Source organism: Pseudophryne corroboree, chromosome 11 (genome assembly GCF_028390025.1).
Source record: "Pseudophryne corroboree isolate aPseCor3 chromosome 11, aPseCor3.hap2, whole genome shotgun sequence".
Classification (NCBI taxonomy): domain Eukaryota; kingdom Metazoa; phylum Chordata; class Amphibia; order Anura; family Myobatrachidae; genus Pseudophryne; species Pseudophryne corroboree.
The window spans coordinates 141,257,855-141,277,584 of record NC_086454.1 but is presented as its reverse complement, the minus strand read 5'-3'; the positions used below and the strand labels follow the sequence as shown (position 1 = coordinate 141,277,584).

Sequence of the window (19,730 nt, the reverse complement as noted above, 5' to 3'; positions counted from 1 at the left end):
CAATAAGTTGGTTTGGAAACTAATGCTCTGAACATTTTCATTAACGATCTTGATCTAAAGGACATTCAAGGATTATTAATAAAACAGCTGTGATTATTTAAGAATTTTTACAAGGGCTTTAAATACTCAAAGAATAAAGAACATAATTCTGAGCAAGACGAGAGGATTTTATTATAATCTTGTTTAAGAATGCCTGTGGATTTGCTGGCGTGAGTACTTCGAGTACTTCACTAAACAGAACATAGAACTTTTTTTTTTTGTGTGGAATGGTCCAGTTATGTTTTAGAAAAGCTATTGTTGAATTTCAATTTCTAGAGAAATATAAATAAATGTATCTACATATTTGAAAGGTCAAGTTGAGTTGTCAGTCATGGCCTTTGCTGATCTGCTGGAGAAAACTGGAGGCATGGGACGGTTCCAGATCATACATGTTATATTACTATGCATTCCAATATTACTTATGGCCAGTCATAATCTTCTACAGAACTTCAGTGCTGCAATTCCAAGTCACAAGTGCAAAATAAATTACACTGGGATTCTTAACAGTAGCTCTGTCAGGGATGGCTGGGTGAGGGTGCTCAGTCCCCTGGATGAAAATGGGAGGCCTGAGTCATGCCTGGAGTTTGTTGAAGAACAGTGGAGGATGGTGGATTCCAACAGTACATTCTACAATGTCTCGTCTGTGCAGACAAGAGACTGCATGAGTGGATGGGAGTATAACAGGGATGAATTTAGCTCAACCATAATCACTGAGGTAAGTGCTCCAAGGCACTGGGAGGCGGGCACAATAAGTCATCAATGAACATTTTTTATTACCACAGGATAATGTAAATATTGATTATATATTGTTGCCCTCACTGGAAGAATAATCGGACTTAGGGAAAGCTTTAGCCTACTAACTAAAGGCAATAATGAAATCAGACATAATTGCCATTGACAGAACAACTGTCTTGCCCTTGTTAGGTCTCATTGTAAGTAGGGCATTCTAATCGTATTATCTGCCTAGTACTCCCTGTAGGGGGGTAAAACAGTTTGTATCAACATAGGTCCCTGTCAGGCTCCATAAACCCAGTAGTTACAGTAAGTCTTGGATGTAGGTGCTGTTATGCCTACATGTATGTAATACTAAAAGGGAATTATGTATTAAATATATAAAGAGATCTGAGCCTTTAACAGTAGATGCATTTTATTAATGTGACTTTTATAGTGGGATTTGGTATGTGGAAAGAAAAACAGAAGACAACTGGCTCAGTCCATATATATGTCAGGTGTGCTGGTCGGAGCCATCATTCTTGGAGGTCTATCAGACAGGTAAGTAACAACCCTCGATGGTCTACAACTGAATTTACTGTCACCTATCTGCTGTAGTCTATGCCATTGCAATGGTGCAGACCATCATCATGAATGTTCTTAATCTTTCCTAGGTATGGCCGAAGGGCGTTGCTGATCTGGTCTTACTTACAAATGGCTGTCAGCGGGATCTGTACAGCCTTTTCCCCAAATTACCTTTCCTACTGTGTGTTCCGCTTCCTACTTGGAATGGCTCTGTCTGGAGTTGGCTTGAACACTACAGCATTAAGTATGTAGAAGGGCATTTATACAGTATCTATTATGTTGGAAAGTACAATATACAAGGTGTGACTGACACTTTGACCATGTGATTAGCTGCTGTACACTGCTAGACAGTTAGTGCTTAAGTACATTAATTTACAAATAGTTGCCAACTATGCCGATCTGGCCTCCAAGACATCTGGTGATGGGAATGTTCAGGTGGGAGAGGTAGGAACATGATTCCTTGAATATCCCCATGACAAAATGCAGCAAAATGCGCAGAGAGTGCAGCTACAGTCACCACGCCAGCGCCATCTGCACCTGCATGCTGCCCACTTCTGCCCACATTATTTCCGGCTAGATTAGGAAAATCCTGCCTATTGCGAGATCACGACCATGCACGTGACCCGCAACCGGGAAGTCATCCTCAGCCACAAGGACTGCTGGCAACACTGCAGTAAAGGAGGAGGTGAAGCGGCCGCCAACTCGCCCAGCAGGACGAATATTGCGACTACCTGAATTTCACTGCAGGACAGCACACATACTGTAGGAAGATTGGAAAGTGATCTGCACCAGCAGAACGTCGCCAGGGTGAGACACTTCCATACCATTTATTCTGAGTATGGAACATTTATATTTGAGACATTAGTTAATTAAAATGGCTCTACTTGGCATGTAATGTGTGTAAGGGACTGTATCTGGTGTAAAGTATATAAGGGGCACTACCTGGTGTAATGTGTATAAGGACCTCTACCTGGTGTAATGTGTATAAAGGCCTCTACCTGGTGAAATGTGTAAAAAAATGGGCTCTACCTGGTGTAACGTGTATAAAAGTGGCTCTATCTGGTTTAATGTGTATAAGGGGCAATACCTGGTATAATGTATATAAGGGGCTCTCTTCTACTGTGGTGTAATGTGTGTAAGGAGTTCTAACATTGCATAATGTGTATAAGGGGTACTACTGTGTGGTGTAATGTGATTGATGGACACTATTGTGTGGTGTAATGTGAATTGGTACTATTCTGCGGCCACGCCCATTCCCCCATGAAGCCACGCTCCTGTATTTTTGCTCACTGTACCTATTTTGAATTTGGGGGGGCGCCAAAGGAAACTTTCGCCGTGGGCATCACAAAGTCTTGAACTGGCCCTGATAGTAATACAATAGTAGCAGCAAAAGCTTACATTGTTGTGTTCTGTCCTGGCAGTGTTACTGTTATGCATACACTATTAAGGCCGGAGAAGGTGGACAGATCCAAATGGATCTCTCATCGAACTCCAGTCCACACTCTCTTTACGAAGTTACAGTAGGAGGGGGCAAGATGGAGCTAGTACCACCATCAAGCTATGAAAACTTTAAACTGCTGCAGAACCACAGCAATCATATACAGTACATTGGCCCTCATTCCGAGTTGTTCGCTCGTTATTTTCCTTCGCATCGGTGCGATTTTCCGCTAACTGCGCATGCGCAATGTTCGCACTGCGTCAAGTTAATTTGCTAAGAAGTTTGGCATTTTACTCACAGCATTACAAGGTTTTTTCTTCGTTCTGGTGATCCGAGTGTGATTGACAGGAAGTGGGTGTTTCTGGGCGGAAACTGGCCGTTTTATGGGTATGTGTGAAAAAACGCTGCCGTTTCTGGGAAAAACGCGGGAGTGGCTGGGGAAACGGGGGAGTGCCTGGGCGAACGCTGGGTTTGTTTGTGACGTCAAACCAGGAACGAAAATGACTGAACTGATCGCAGTGGCAGAGTAAGTCTCGAGCTACTCAGAAACTGCTAAGAAATTTCTATTCGCAATTTTGCGAATCTTTCGTTCGCAATTCTGCTAAGCTAAGATTCACTCCCAGAGGGTGGCGGCTTAGCGCGTGCACTGCTGCGAAAAGCGGCTAGCGAGCGAACAACTCGGAATGAGGGCCTTTGTGTGGGTACTGTGGAGTGAAGGAGTTAGGGAGACTCTCCTGCATTAGAGACTTAATGAAAGCCTTAAACTTAATATAGTGGTAATCATGTGAAAAATATTGTTCCTACATGATTACCAGGGTAATTAGGGTCAATATATAGGCCCCTAAGACATTAGAAGACCCATAATCCTTCAAAAAAAACAGAAAACATCAGTGAATTCCAAAAGAATAATGTTTGTAGAATATTTATTACACTAGTACAAATTGTCTACTGTAGGCAAAATAAACTTTCAATGATATAGATGACTGCGCTCTAAAGGCTGCCCTTTACTGCAATTACCAAGAAAGTGTCTCTCCAAAACACTTAGATAACAAATAGACAAAGAAGGGGCAGTATTTGCTGCAAAAGGCGCCACACCAATAAATAATCAAAATGATGTAAGATACATTCCTTTATATGTAGAATGTCCTCATAATCCTCTTGCCCTCTATCCTTAAGCCGTCAGCACATGTGGAGAGAACAAAAATGTAACATGTGTAGTAAAATCAAGATAACACTTTTTAATTACATACACATATAAAGACATAACATGACAATGTAAAAATGGATCCCCCTTTGGTCCTTAGATAGAGTGATTGGTTAATCAGTCGTTTGGAGTATTGATGGGTGTGATTGGTTAGTAGGGGTTTATTAAGGACCCCTGGTACAGGAGGGAATTCATATTGCCTTGAGAGAGACCAAGAGCAGGTGGCTCGAAACGCGTCGGCTGTTTTGGACCCCAGATTCCTGTGGACGAAAGGTGGATTGCTGTCCGGAGACCAGAACATTTACCCCAGACTGCTTACCCGGGTGGTTCGTTTGGTGAAAGATCAATATGCTTTTTTGAGAGCTAATAGCATTAGTTCTCAGAAATTCTGGTAATTGCACAGCTTTTAAACCACTCTATCTAAGGACCAAAGGGGGATCCATTTTTACATTGTCATGTTATGTCTTGATATGTGTATGTAATTAAAAAGTGTTATCTTGATTTTACTACACATGTTACATTTTTGTTCTCTCCACATGTGCTGCCGGCTTAAGGATAGAGGGCAAGAGGATTATGAGGACATTCTACATATAAAGGAATGTATCTTACATCATTTTGATTATTTATTGGTGTGGCGCCTTTTGCAGCAAATACTGCCCCTTCTTTATCTACTAGTACAAATTGGTCTGTGTGACATTTTATACATTTTTTAGAATTTAAGTTAGAAGATTAGAGATCTGTTATGAAATAATGGCTCTCATCCAGTCGTCCTTCCCTAACCACCTCCCAACTTGACCCTATCCCCTCCTGCCTCCTTCACTACCTCTCTCCTGCCTGTTCCCATCTTGCCCACCTGCTTAATCTCTCCCTCTTATCAGGCACTGTCCCCTCTGCCTTCAAGCAGGGCCTTGTCTCCATTATTCTTAAACGACGAACCTTGATCCTAACACTCTCTTCAACTAATGACTCATCTCTCTCCTCCCTGTTGCTGCCAAACTCTTTAAGAGTATTGTCTACAACTGCCTTACTGCCTTTCTGTACTCTCACTACCTGCTTGACCCATTTCAGTTTGGCTTCTGTCATCTCCACTCCACTGAAACTGCCCTCACAAAAGTCTGCAATGACCTCCACGCTGCCAAATCTAAGGGCCACTACTCTCTGCTCATTCTCCTTGACCTCTCTGCTGCTTTTTACACTGTGGACCACCCTCTCCTTCTAAAAATCCTTTACTCCATTGGTATGTGAGATACTGTCCTCTCCTGGCTGTCGTCCTATCTCTCTGACAGATCCTTCTCTGCCTCTTCTCATGACTCCACCTTTCCTGCACTGTTCCAGTACTATCTTAAATTTATCATGTCTAAGACTGAGCTGATCATCTTCCCACCCTCCTGCATAGCCTCGCCTCCCACAATTTCACTATCTATTAACGGCACAACTATCTCCTCTAGCCCTCAAGTATGCTGTCTTGGAGTTATCCTTGATTCCTCTCTCTCCTTCAAACCACACATTCAGTACCATTCGCAGTCCTGCCATTTTTATCTCAAAAATACAGTATTTCCACTCACTGGTTATCTTCCTCTCCAAATGTCTACTTCCCCTCTCACTCACAAAGCCCCCACCCATTCTTCTCCCATTTACATATCTGATCTTATCTCCCCGTACACTCCCACCCACCCTCTTCACTCCACAAATTCTTGCCGCCTCCCCTGCCAACTGGTTACTTTCCCCATTCCTGTCTCCAAGATTTTGGCTGTGTTTCTTCCTACCTCTGGAATTCTCTACGACTCCCTATCAGACTCTCCACCTCTCTACAAAACTTTTAACAGGCTCTCAAGACCCACTTCATTAAACCCAGCCATCTCTCATCCTAACCCTCTGTTACATGCTCATTTCCACCCCACCCATGTCACCCCTGTCTTTCTACCCCTTCCCTTCAGAATGTAAGTTCTCATGAGTAGGGCCCTCTCCATTCATGAGCTTTTCCCTCTAGACTAATTTCTATATCCTACAACAGCACTTAACCCTCGGTTTCTGTCACCCTAATTATTTCAGTGTCCTGTCCCCTGATGCAGTTGTTTATATAGAATGTAATTGTCCTTCATTGTCATGTACTGTAAATCATTGTAAACTTGTTTTGCTTATTTATGTACTTTGTTAGGTGCTGCGGAACCCTTGTGGTTCCATATAAATCACCGATAATAAGAATAATAATAAATAATGTATATGGATTAGTTTAGAGTGTGAGAATGGGATCAGATCCTAAATTAGGATAACTTTAGACTTGGATTAGATAAGAAACTAGTTTTATGCTTAATCTGGGATTAGAGTTTGAGCTGATTACAGGTTGAGTATCCCATATCCAAAAATTCCGAAATACGGAATTTTTTGAGTGAGACTGAGATAGTGAAACCTTTGTTTTCTGATGGCTCAATGTACACAAACTTTGTTTAATGCATAAATGTATTACAAATATTGTATTAAATGACCTTCAGGCTGTGTGTATAGTGTGTATATGAAACATAAATGCATTCTGTGCTTAGATTTGTGTCCCATCGCCATGATATCTCATGATGGTATACAATTATTCCAAAATACGGAAAATCCGACATCCAAAATACTTCTGGTCCCAAGCATTTTGGATATGGGGTACTCAACCTGTAATAGACAACTTGGATTACAGCAATCGTCCCAAAACTGAATGCTGTGGCACCCCATAGCACATGCAGTGGTGAAACGAGTTAGTAGTCCAATCCATAATCAAATTATTAATGGTCAATGTGATAGGCAAAACCAGTTCTAATGGCTACCAGTCATAAAACATGTGGATACACAGATGCTCAATTGCGTCCACCACCACATAACGTGACCTTCTGTAGTAATGACAGTTAAGCACAATTTATTTTAGAATTTTTGTTGATTATCTCAACAAGAAACTTTTGGCCTAATGGTGCCTCAATACAATAGCTGAGACCCTAGGGCACTGTGATTTGAAAAAGTTTGGGAACCAGTGGTCTAGGATTTAGGCTAGGTCTCAAATTAAAACTACAGTTGCTTTAGAGTCAGGATTTGGGCTAGTGCTATGATAATGTAAGTGTTAGTAAGTAATATTAAAGATGAATTAAATATTTAATTTTCACCTTAAACTTTTTCGTTTTACATTTCACTCGAATGAGACTCCCCTCGTGGAGAAAAAAAAAGCTGAAAATATAGACTCCATTACTAGCAAATGTAGTGCTGGGCCCCTATTCTGGTGGTCCTAGTGCAATGGCCACTTATGTCCCTATCTGTCCATAGCCATGGAGCGCTGACTGTAGTAGGTTGTCTTCCTGGTGTTGTTAGGCTGTAGCTGTGGCCCATAGATATTGTATGGAGATGCAGTTGTGTCCTGTAGAAGTGGGTGACAGTGGTTTGAGTAGAATTAGGCAGTTTCTGGTATGAGGAGCTAAGGAGGTGTGGGACGGTGAGAGATCGTAATGTGAATCGTTGGATGTGTAACCACCTACATACAAGGCTGTAACTAAGAGTGTAAAACCAGTGCTATAGCCAGTGGCGCCAAGAAGAGGGTGGAGCGGGTACTACAGTAAATACTCTGACCCGGTCTTGTTGGTGGGGCATGGGTTCACACTCCCCCCTCAGCCTCCCCCTTATCTGTCAGACTGCCTGCAGCTGCAGCCTCTCTGCCTAGGCCAGCCCATGCTGCTGTGTGCTGTGTTGCAGTGGGTGCAAGGAGACTGTTACTACCAAATGCAGCAGTCTCCTCTGCCTGCAGGCCGTAGTCCAGGGTTCAGGGCCTTAGGAGTGGCATCATCACTGCTCTACAGCAGCTGCACTTTGCTTGCAAGGTGCCCTGGAATGGCACCTTGCAGCAAGAAGAACTGCTGCAGATCTGCCTGAAGCTGACACCAGCATCAAGAAGTACTGTAGAACACTGCCCAGAGCGTTTGGGTGTGTGCCCAGCGTGCCCTGAGGATTCTCCAGGCAGTGCTTTACTTTTTGGTGTCATGATCCCGCCCTCTCAGTGTGATGTCATGATGTCTTGACATCACAGGGGTGGCTCATGGTTGCACAGGACCCTGCTCCTGCACTGCTATCTATTTGACAATAATTATAATATATAAATTAGGTATAGTGAAATAAATAGAGTTACAGTAGTTAAAAAGAAAAGTGTAGAGGTAGTAGAGGAAAATAGGACAATATGGGTAGCAAGTGAAGGGATTAGGTGGAAATATAGGTGGTCTGAGGTCAGTAGAGCGAAAGAGAGGTATGCAGTTGGAAGGTTATGTTGGAGAATTGACAAGGATATAAGTAGGTGGGAAAAGATAAAGGTGTTGTAATGGTCCTACAAGGAGTAGATAGCTACAGCTGTAGGATGTAAAGATTATGTTAAAAGACCAAAAGACAACAATAATGGAAATATGCATGTTATATAGACAGATTCATGTAGATGATACGTAGGGTATATTCAATTAGCCACAGGGTTTACTCCAAGACTAATTGCCAGCAAAAATCCCTGCAGCATTGGGAAAGGCTATTTAATTCAATATTCTTTTTCCTGCTCTGAAAAATTGGGATTCGGGCACGGAAACCTACTGATTCCGCATAAACTATGGAATCAATGTTTTTTTCCCCCCACGCACGAACTCGATTTTCTTTTTTCCATGGAGCTGTAAGGTTCAGTCTGACTGAGTGGACTCATGTGCGGGGTATTCCCCTCTGATTGAATACCTCTTGCATGGCAATTAGTAGCATGATACCTCCCACAGTGGGAATAATTCTCATGTATTAAAAGGATAGTGGTACATAATGGTGTTTATGTGTGATGATAGCAGTGGTTAGATGGTAGGCTGGAGATAAGTGTGGTAAAAGATACATGTGGCAGAATTGTTATGGGGTATATACTAGAGATGAGCAGTTCGGATTAACTGGAATCTGAACGACTTCAAACTTCCGAGATCTGAGTCTACTTAAATTGCAGCTTCGGGTCTCCCACCAGGCTTTGATTCCACATTGAGGCAAAATGTCATCCGGCATCGGATTCTTGCGGGTTTTGGATTCTATATAAGGGCGGTGCGGCCAGGACTCATGCCATTTCACACTGTTCTCAGGCATGCTGATATGTGCTGCGCTGTACTCTGCTGGTTAAATTGTCTGAGCTTTGTCCATCTAAAATGACTGTGATATGTATGGTGTATGACAAGCTGCTGTGTACTGCACGGGTGTAGAATGGTATGCCGGCAGCCGGGCTCCCGGCGACCAGCATACCGGCGCCGAGAGCCCGACCGCCGGCATTCCGACAGTGTGGCGAGCGCAAAAGAGCCCCTTGCGGGCTCGCTGCGGTCACCACGCTGCGGGCACGGTGGCGCACGTCTATTTTATTCTCCCTCCAGGGGGGTCGTGGACCCCCATGAGGGAGAATAGCTGTCGGTATGCCGAGTGTCGGGATCCCGGCGCCGGTATACTGTGCGCCGGGATCCCGACATTCGGCATACTGAAGACCACCCGTACTGCACTGTAGTCTGCTGGTTAAATTAACTATGCTGTGTCCAGATTCATATAAATGGTTGTGCTGTGTGTATAGTCTATACAATGGGCACGCTGCTATGTGCTGTGCTGTACTCTGCTGTTTAAAAAATTGGTTGATCTGTGTACATCTAAAGTGGCTGCACTCTGTATAGTGTCCATCTAAAGTGGCTTTGTGTTCACAAGCAATACTACAGTGTGTACTGTTATTGTCTCTTGTCAGTTGCACAAAAGTTAAAAATAAAATTAAAGAAAAAGTCAAAAAGTAAAAATAAAATGAAAAAAATTATAATAATTATTTATTTTAAGTTTGCACAACCTGTGTGTGCTGTACCCCTGTGAATTTATTTTTTACGTATATAAAAAAAAGCCTTTTGAATTGCCGCAGTAAGAGTTAAGCTGCAAAATGAAAAATAAATATATTCTTCTATTGTTTGTATTGTTTGGTGTGCTTTACCTTAGTGCACTTTGGGGGTAATTCAGACCTGATCGCTCCTCTGCAAATCTGCAGTGGTTTGCAATCAGATAGTCGCCACCCAGACAGAGTGAAAACCCGCCCCGTGCAAGTCTGCATACGACTTGTAAAAACCTCTGCAAATGCCAGTCAGCTGCAAATCTATTTGCAACTCACTCACCATTTAATCATTGTTGCAGTCTGTGCATTGCCCAGGACCTACTCCTACAGTGCAAGAGAATCAGGCTGATCGAGGCCGGAGCTGACGTCACACACCCTCCCGGAAAATGCTTGGGTATGCCTGCATTTTTTCTGACACTCCCATATATGGCCAGTTACCACCCCCAAATGCTGGGTTCCTGTCAATCAACTTGCATACGCCTAGGGATCAAAAAAGACGCTGGATTTTTTCGTAGTTTGGTCTCGCTCGTGCACATTACGATCCATATACATGTGCAGTCAATCAATATTTTGCCTTGCGAATTCACACAACAGCGATCAGGTCTGAATTGGGCCCTTTGTTCAAAGCCCTTTGACTCCAAGCAGTTTGAACCAAGCTGCGAGTTCAAAAAATAAAAATAAAAAAATATATAGTTAAGTTGTATTGTTTGTACTGTTTGGTGTACTTTAACTTAGTGTGCTTTGTCAAAGCCTTGTGACTCCATGTAGTTTAAAGTGAGCTACAAGTTAAAAATAATATATATATCTATTGTTTGTACTGTTTGGTACGCTTTACCCTAGTGTGCTTTGTGCAATACCCTGTGACTCCACACAGTTTGAATCGAGCTGCAAGTTCAAAAAAGAAAAAAGAAAACATTTTTGTACTGTTTGGTGCGCTTTACCCTAGTTCGCTTTGTTCAAAGCCCTGTGACTCCATGCAGTTTGAACCGAGCGGTGAGTTAAATATAGATCTATTGTTTGTACTGTTTGGTGCGCTTTACCCTAGTGCACTTTGTTCAAAGCCCTGTGACTCCATGCAGTTTGAACTATAACCAAGTAACAATTATACAAGATATATAATTATTGGATTAGGCGCTCTGTTGATAAAACGATAGCTTTCAAAAATGGTCACTTTTAAAGGATTGAATTAATATTTTATAAATGTGCAATAATTATGCAGCTTCCAACTGAGTACTCTGCAATACTCAAATAAGCATACTGGAAAAAGAAATGATATACAATATCACAAGGGAGCGCTTACATAAAAGTGCATTTGTCAACGACAATTTATTATTATTAGCCTTCTGGTATTGTATATAATTTCTTTTTGCAGTTTGACCTAAACTGCGAGTTCAAAAATAGATTTATACTATATATATGTACTGTTTGTCCCTGGAGACGGGGTTTCCCCGAAACGGCGTAGGACCGAAAATAAAAGGCTTTTTGCATCTTTGAATGAGTCTGCTGAGTGCCGCCATTATCAAGTATTGTTACAGGAGTGTTTATTCCCTGGATGGCACCGCAGCAAGTAACTGCTTCCCACAAGTGAGTGCCGAGCCTTTCCAAATGCTATATATATATATATATATATATATATATACAGTATATATAGTTTGTACTGATTCGTGGAAATTAACCTAGTGCACTTTGTTCATGTGCATATATAAACCATGTGACTCCACACAATGATCTGCAAATTGAAAAATTAATAACGATCGGTTTAGAGTAGAGCAACCAGATATTAGCGCAGCAGCAGCTGCCACCAGTCATGATGACAACGCTAGGGCATAGAGGGTCTAAGACAGAGCATGGAAAATAAAAAAACAGTATACAGTGGTAAAGAAAAAAGCTGCAGGGAGACGAGAGATGAGGCAGCAACAGCTCTGCCTCAGCTCTACAATCAGACACTGCTTCGCAGAGCTGAGAGCGGGGCCACACCACTGGCAGTAAAGCTACACAGAAAAGGGGCTAATAGTGGCATGCCACTGAGTGTGGGGTGTGCCTTGTGCACTGATGGACACTTGGATATGTCATGTGACCAGTGGACTGTAGTCGGAGTGCAGTCAGCAGCAGCAAGGAAAGACACAGGGATGCAAGTTTGAGACTCAATGGACACTGTAGCCTGGTGTAGAGAGGGGAAAGTTACAGCGAGTAGGGGGTGAGACCAGGGGTGTATCCTCCTATTGGCCAGGATGGCACTTACCAAAGGCGCCGGCCAAGGGGTGGGCGCCGCCCGGCAGTGCCACCCACGCCAGAGGGTAGCATGACATAGTAGTTCTCACTGAGTACATCCCTTAGCAGTGCTCATCCACTGCCAGACTCTCAGAAGCGTATTGCACTCTGACACTCTCTGTGACTACGGTCACAATGATGGTGAATATAGCCGGGGAGCAGGGCACCTCCAGGTATGGGGAGGGGCGAGGCACCTCTTCTTCCTCATCCGCTCCCCTTCTCAATGGTCCCACGTGGTCTGTCACCAAACAGCAGCCACTACAATCAGCATCATTCAGCAGTGCAGCATGAGCATACCTGTACATTTTCTGCTGTACCATATCTGCACTGCATGGTCTATCCTGGTAGTCTGGATCACAGGTTACAAAGAGTTCTGTATGGAGACGTATCTAGACCAGTGACTGCCTGTCAAGCTGTGTTGAGACTACAAGTCCCAGCACACCTTGTCAACTGGATTTGATGGGACATGTAGTTCTAATGGCATTCTTTTGACCACATGTAGTGCCACCACACCTAGAGAGGGGTATTTAACTGTAATGTATGTTTGCATATATCCCCTCTGTGTCCCTGTCCGCACCCTCCTTGTAATTCCCCCTCAGTGTCCCTGCCCACACCATCCCTGTAACTGCCGCCTCAGTGACCCTGCCCATACACTCCTGTAATTCCCTCTTAGTGTCCCTGCCCACACTCTTCCCATAATTCCCCCTCAGTATCCCTGCCCACACCCTTCCCGTAATTCCCTCTCAGTGTCCCTACCCGCACCATAACCGTAATTCCCCCTCAGTGTCCCTGCCTGCACCCCTCCCTGTAATTCTCCATCAGTGTTCCTAACCTCAGCCTCCCTGTGACTCCCCCCTCAGTGTCCCTGTCCGCACACTCCTGTAATTCCCTCTTAGTGTCCCTTCCCGCACCCTCCCCGTAATTCCCTCTCAGTGTCCCTACCCGCACCCTAACCGTAATTCTCCCTCAGTGTCCCTGCCCACACCCAAGGCCACCACCAGGGGGGTGCTGGGGGCACAGCCTTTCCAGGCACAGCCTCTCTGACAGAGGGAGGAAGGCCCAGGATGCTCATGCAGCCACCTGCCCTTCCGCCGCCGTCCCCGCCGTTCTTGGTCGTCCCCGCTGTTCTGCCGCTGTCCTCTAGGAGCCCTCTAGTATCTTGAATAACTGCCTTCTCTGTGGTGGTGGCCATTTTGGGAGGGACATTTTCAATACAGCTGCAGGAGAACGGAGGAGAGCAGCAGAACAGTGGGGATGGAGGTGGGCAGGCAGAGGCATCAGCATCCCGGGCCCTACGGACAGCACACATGTATGTATGTATGCATGCATGTGTGTGTATATAATACACACACACATGTTAACTGGTGCTATTCTACAGTGGGGGGCCCTGCCTATTTTGTTAGTCCCGGGCCCCGCAACTTCTTATGGCAGCCCTGCTTCGAAGCAAGACACCCAATTTTCTTGGGATCATAGAGGACAAACAGTCAGATTTTCTATGACGAGCCGTCCTCTTCACCTAAATCTTCAAAGCCCTCACAACATCCAAGGCCTTTGAAGCAATTGAGGTGTCAGTAGCCATTGGCACCACAATAGGTTGGTTGATATGAAAAGCTGACACAACCTTAGGAAGGAACTGCGGACGCGTCCTGAGTTCTGCCCTATCTTCATGGAAGACCAGATAGGGACTTTCACAGGACAAAGCCCCCAATTCCGACACACAACAAGCAGAAGCTAAGGCCAACAAAGTGACCGCCTTCCATGTGAGAAATTTGATTTCAGCCTCCTGTAGAGGCTCAGACCAATCCGATTGCAGGAACTGTAATACCACATCAAGAACCCAGGGTGCTGTTGGTGCCACAAAGGGAGGCTGGATGTGCAGAACCCCTTTAAAACAGGTCTGAACCTCAGGGAGGACAGCCAATTGTTTTTGGAAGAAAATGGATAAAGCTGAGATCTGGACCTTGATGGAGCCCAATCTCAGGCCCATATTTACACTTGCTTGCAGGAAAAGGAGAAAACGTCCAAGTTGAAACTCCACTGCAGGAAATTTCTTGGATTCACATATTTTTTCCAAAGTCGATGATAATGTTTAGACGTTACCCCCTTCCTAGCCTGTAACAGGGTAGGAATAACCTCGCTCGGAATCCCCTTCCGAGCTAAGATCTGGTGCTCAACCGCCTTGCCGTCTAACCTAGCTGTGGTAAGTCTTGATAAGCGAATGGCCCCTGCAGTAGAAGATCCTCTCGAAGAGGTAGGGGCCTTGGATCTTCCAGCAGTAGATCCAGCAGATCCGCATACCAAGCCCTCCTTGGCCAGTCCGGAGCAATGAGAATTGCCAGAACCTTTGTTCTTTTTATAAGTTGTAGAACTTTTGGAATTAGAGGAAGTGGAGGGAACACATACACTGACGTGAACACCCACGGTGCTACTAGTGCGTCCACTGCCTGTGGGTCTCTCGACCTGGAACAGTACCTCGCAGCTTCTTGTTGAGGTGGAAGGCCATCATGTCTATGTGAGGAACCCCCCACCAACCTGTTACCTCCTCGAACACCTCCGGATGGAGGCCCCTCTCTCCTGGATGGAGATGATCGTGTCTGCTGAGGAAGTCCACTTCCCAGTTGTCTACCCCCGGAATGAAGATTGCGGACATCACCACCACGTACCTTTCTGCCCAGAGGAGGATTCTTGCCATCTCTGACATTGCAGCCCTTATCTTCATTCCGCCTTGTCGGTTTATGTAGGCCACTGTGGTCACGTTATCCGACTGCACCTGAACAGCACGATCCTGCAGAAGGTGGGCTGCTTGAAGAAGGCCGTTGTATACGGCTCTTAGCTCTAGGATGTTTATTGGGAGAAGGGATTCTTGACTTGACCACCTTCATTGGAAGGTATCCCCCTGAGCGACTGCTCCCCAACCTCTTAGACTTGCATCTGTGATTAGAAGGACCCAGTCCTAAACTCCAAACCTTCGGCCCTCCAGAAGGTGTGGTAGTTGTAGCCACCAGAGGAGCGAAATCCTGGCTTTCGGTAACAGACGTATCTTCTGGTGCATATGTAGGTGAGATCCCGACCACTGGTCCAAGAGATCCATGAGCATGAAACCTTCTGTACTGCAGAGCCTCGTAGGAGGCAACCATCTTCCCCAGAAGGTGGATGCACTGATGAACCGATACCTGGGCAGGCTTCAAGACATTCCGGACCATTGTTTGAATCACCAATGCTTTCTACACTGGTAAAAACACCCTCTGTACCTCCTTGTCGGCTCCAGATGAGACTTTGGAAGGTTCAGGATTCAACCGCGCTCCTTGAGCAGATGCATCGTGAGAGCAATGGATCTTAACATCTTCTCTCTGGACGATGCCTTGATCAGCAGATCGTCCAGATACGGAATTATGTTCACCCCCTGCTTGTGGAGAACCATCATCTCTGCCCTCACCTTGGTGAAGAACCTCGGTGCCGTTTAGAGACCGAACGGCAGTGCCTGAAACTGATAGTGACCGTCTAACAGTGCAAACCTGAGATAGGCCTGATGCGGCGGCCAAATGGGAATGTGGATATACGCATCCTTGATGTCCAGGGACACCAGGAACTCCCCCTCCTTCAGTCCTGAGATAACTGCTCTCAGAGACTTCATTTTGAATTTGAAGTCCCTGAGATAAGGGTTCAAAGATTTCAAGTTCAGAATTGGCCTTACCAAACCATCCGGCTTTGGTACCACAAAAAGGTTCGAATAGTAACCTTTGTTAAACTGATGAGGCGGAACTGGAACAATGACCTCGGACACTACCAATTTTCAGATAGCGTCCAGACGAATCACTCTGTCTGCCGGCAAAGCTGGCAAGCCTGATTTGAAGAAACGGTGAGGTGGGAGAGCTTTAAACTCCAGCCTGTACCCCCTGGACACTTGATCTTGTATCTAAGGGTCCAGGCCAGACGACACCCAGACGTGGCTGAAATGCCGGAGTCTTGCTCCCACCTGACCTACCTCCAGGCTTTGTGGTCCACCGTCATGCTGAGGACTTTGAGGCACCAGAAGCAGGCTTCTGGTCCTGGGAACCTGCGGGAGCAGGCTTTTTGGCTTTGGCACGGCCATCTCTAAAGAAGGTGTGAGAAGGCTTGTTCTTTCTAGGCCTCGCGGGCCGAAAGGACTGTGACGTGGTGGGAGTAAAAGGCTTCTTCATAGCCGGTACAGCTGAGGGGAGAAAAGGAGACTTATCCGCGGTAGCTGTGGCAATCCACACATCCAGTGCCTCCCCAAACAGAGCCTGACCTGTATAGGGTAGGCTCTCAACACTTTTCCTGGATTCTGCGTCTGCAGACCATTTGCACAGCCAGAAACCCCTGCGAGCCGAGACGGACATGGAGGAGATCCCCGCAGCCATGGAACCCAGATCCTTCATGGATTCTACTGGGAAGCCTGCAGAATCCTGTACGTTATGTAAAAACAAATCAACGTCACCTTTATCCATCGTAGTCAAGTCCTCCTGCAGAGTGATCGACCACTTGGCTATAGCATTAGAAATCCATGCACAGACAATAGTAGGCCGCAGTATAGCCCCTGAAGCCGTGTTTATGGATTTGAGCGTAGCATCCACTTTGTGATCTGCCGGGTCCTTCAACGCGGTAGATCCCGGGACTGGTAAGACCACCTGTTTTGACAGCCTGGAGACAGAGGCGTCAACTATAGGCGGAGACTCCCATTTTTGGAGCAGTATCAGACCAAACTGCCATAGAGGATTGCAATACCTGAGTTGCATGCTCAGTCGTTGCAACCCTTTCAGAAATCTGAGAAATAGCCCCCCTAAGAGAGGCTAACCACTCCGGTTCTCTAGCTGGGATCTGCGCTACAACAGTGCAATCCTGATTACATGGGATGGGATCTTCCTGAGAAGATAAATCCTCTGCAGCATATGAGACAGAGTCTCTAGACATGTTTGCTTGTACACCCCACATACACACAGGGTACAGGGCAGACAGAGTTCCCCCCCAAGAATGGCAGAGAGACACAGAGATCGGAGCCAATCCACACACAGCGCTATATAGGTGTAGGAAGACCCTTAACCAGCGCTGACTGTGTCCCTTAATAGGTGACACAGTCTTACACAGTCTACCCTCCCTTCTACAACCCCCTGGTACCGTACAGATAGCTGAAGGTGCTCTGGAGGGACTGCTCTTCCACTGGCAGCGTGTCTGCAGGCAGGAGAATGGCGCTAAACGCTGCTGGGTCCGCTCTGAGGAGAAGCTCTGCCACCATAATGACGCTGTCTTCCTGCTCTTCCAAGATTATACTGGCCTGAGGATTTTGTGCTGGCTGAAATCCGCAAACCCCGACAGGTTTTCTGGTCAAGGTAGGGTTAAGGCGCCAGCTCAGGGCGCCCCTCACAGCGCCGCACCTAAGTACAGCTGAGCCCCCAGAGCGCAGTTAGTATTGCGCTCCTACCCTGATGCCGCTATCTTCACACCGACACCCCACTTGCTAGAGGTGTCGGTGATTCACTCACCACAAACTTCAGCTCTGCAAGGGGGTGGCGGCATGCTGCTGGGGTGAGCGACCCCCTGCGACGGGGAGCGATCTATCCCCTCTGGAGCTCAGTGTCCAGTCAGCGGAGACAGTGGCTCAGACCCCGCAGGGCGGACACTACTCCCTCCCTCAGTCCCTCGATGCAGGGAGGCTGTTGCCAGCACCCTCCATGTAAAATAAAAAACTCTAAAATAAACTTTTACTAAGAAAGCTCTGTAGAGCTCCCCTAGCTGTGACTGGCTCTTCCAGGCACATTTTCTAAACTGAGTCTGGTAGGAGGGGCATAGAGCTAGGAGCCAGCCCACACTCTCAAACTCTTAAAGTGCCAATGGCTCCTGGTGGACCCGTCTATACCCCATTGTACTAATATGGACCCTAGCATTCTTTAGAACATAAGAGAAATATTAATACTGTATTCCATACAGTATACATTAATGTACAGGGTCTTTACTAGGTTCTTCTACCACTCGCCCAGACTCCCACAATTGCTCCAACGTTCCGCAGAGTGGGAGATTGTATACTGCATTTGGAAACCCCCCTCTAGAAATACTGCGTTTGCCACTGTACCTGCACCCTCCGTGTAATTCTCCCTCAGTGTCCCTACCTCAGCCTACCTGTAACTCCCCCCTCTGTGTCTCTGGGTGGGGAAGGTGGGGGGCACCAGTTCCTTACTTTGCCAGGGGCGCTCAGATCCCTAGATACACCCCTGGGTGAGACAGGCTCCCAGCATTCAGAGCCATTCCCATGTGTGCCTCCCCAGCCATTCACCTCACTGCATGTCACTGGCCTATACCTCTTAAAAAACACATTCACTTATCGCAGGCTCAAGCTAAATGGGTTTATAGAACATCTTCATCTGATACATATTATTATGCCTGTCAGCATCTCTTGTGCCCACATTACACATCCCAGCATCTCCATATATCGAGGTTACTCCCTTTATAATGGCATGCTGGCTAATGCTATTGGTGTCCTTTCCTGTATTTTTTGGGTAGTAAACTATTTCTACCTCATCTATGTGACAGTGGGTAAATAAGAGAGATGCTAAGATAAAAATATTGGCCCTCATTCCGAGTTGATCGGTCGCAAGGCGAATTTAGCAGAGTTACACACGCTAAGCCGCCGCCTACTGGGAGTGTATCTTAGCATCTTAAAATTGCGACCGATGTATTCGCAATATTGCGATCACAAACTACTTAGCAGTTTTAGAGTAGCTCCACACTTACTCTGCCTGTGCGATCAGTTCAGTGCTTGTCGTTCCTGGTTTGACGTCACAAACACACCCAGCGTTCGCCCAACCACTCCCCCGTTTCTCCGGCCACTCCTGCGTTTTTTCCGGAAACGGTAGCGTTTTCAGCAACACGCCCATAAAACGCCGTGTTTCCGCCCAGTAACACCCATTTCCTGTCAATCACATTACGATCGCCGGAGCGAGGAAAAAGCCGTGAGTAAAAATACTATCTTCATAGCAAAGATACTTGGCGCAGTCGCAGTGCGAATATTGCGCATGCGCACTATGCGGAATTTCACTGCGATGCGAAGAAAAATACCGAGCGAACGACTCGGAATGAGGGCCATTGAAAGAGACCCTTTCAATGATGTGGCCTCAGCAATTACATTTTCAGGTAAAGGGTCTGCAAGAGAAGCAGCAGGAGTTGGAACAATTGCTCTCTGTGGAGAAGATTAAGAGGTCAATTATCTGACCTTGGCTTACTCCCTACTGCAGGGATTGGAAACAAATGTTTAACTAAAACACACTGAATAAGCAAATGCATGATGATATGGAATACTTCAAAAGTGCTAAGAGTGAGAGTTCAAATATGTGAAGCTTGAACAGAAATATACACAAGTAGTAGAGAACCCGTCTAAGCAGCTGGAACAGTCAAAAATGATGAAAGAGCACTAAGATAATGTCAACTAGGCTTTGGAAAGTGAGTTTAATGAGCTAGACCAGTGGTTCCCAAACTTTTTTGAATCATGGCACCATAAAGTATCAGAATATTTTTCACGGCACCCCTAGATCAAAAGTGTTTTTATTGAGAAAATTAGAAAGAAATATTAAATGAAGTAAATAGTATCCATATGT

At 45.7% G+C, this 19,730-nt stretch overlaps 1 protein-coding gene across 1 annotated transcript in view; it reads left to right on the top strand.

Annotated features, from left to right (window-relative positions):
* The first annotated feature begins 370 nt into the window (after nucleotides 1-370).
* The window catches only part of LOC134970027 (solute carrier family 22 member 6-A-like), a 35,702-nt gene continuing 16,342 nt past the window's right edge, over nucleotides 371-19,730 (top strand). Inside the window, exons 1-3 of the mRNA XM_063946144.1 lie at nucleotides 371-754; nucleotides 1,208-1,311; nucleotides 1,425-1,579. Coding sequence (XP_063802214.1) covers nucleotides 371-754; nucleotides 1,208-1,311; nucleotides 1,425-1,579 — 643 coding nt within the window. The remainder of the gene's footprint in view (nucleotides 755-1,207; nucleotides 1,312-1,424; nucleotides 1,580-19,730) is intronic.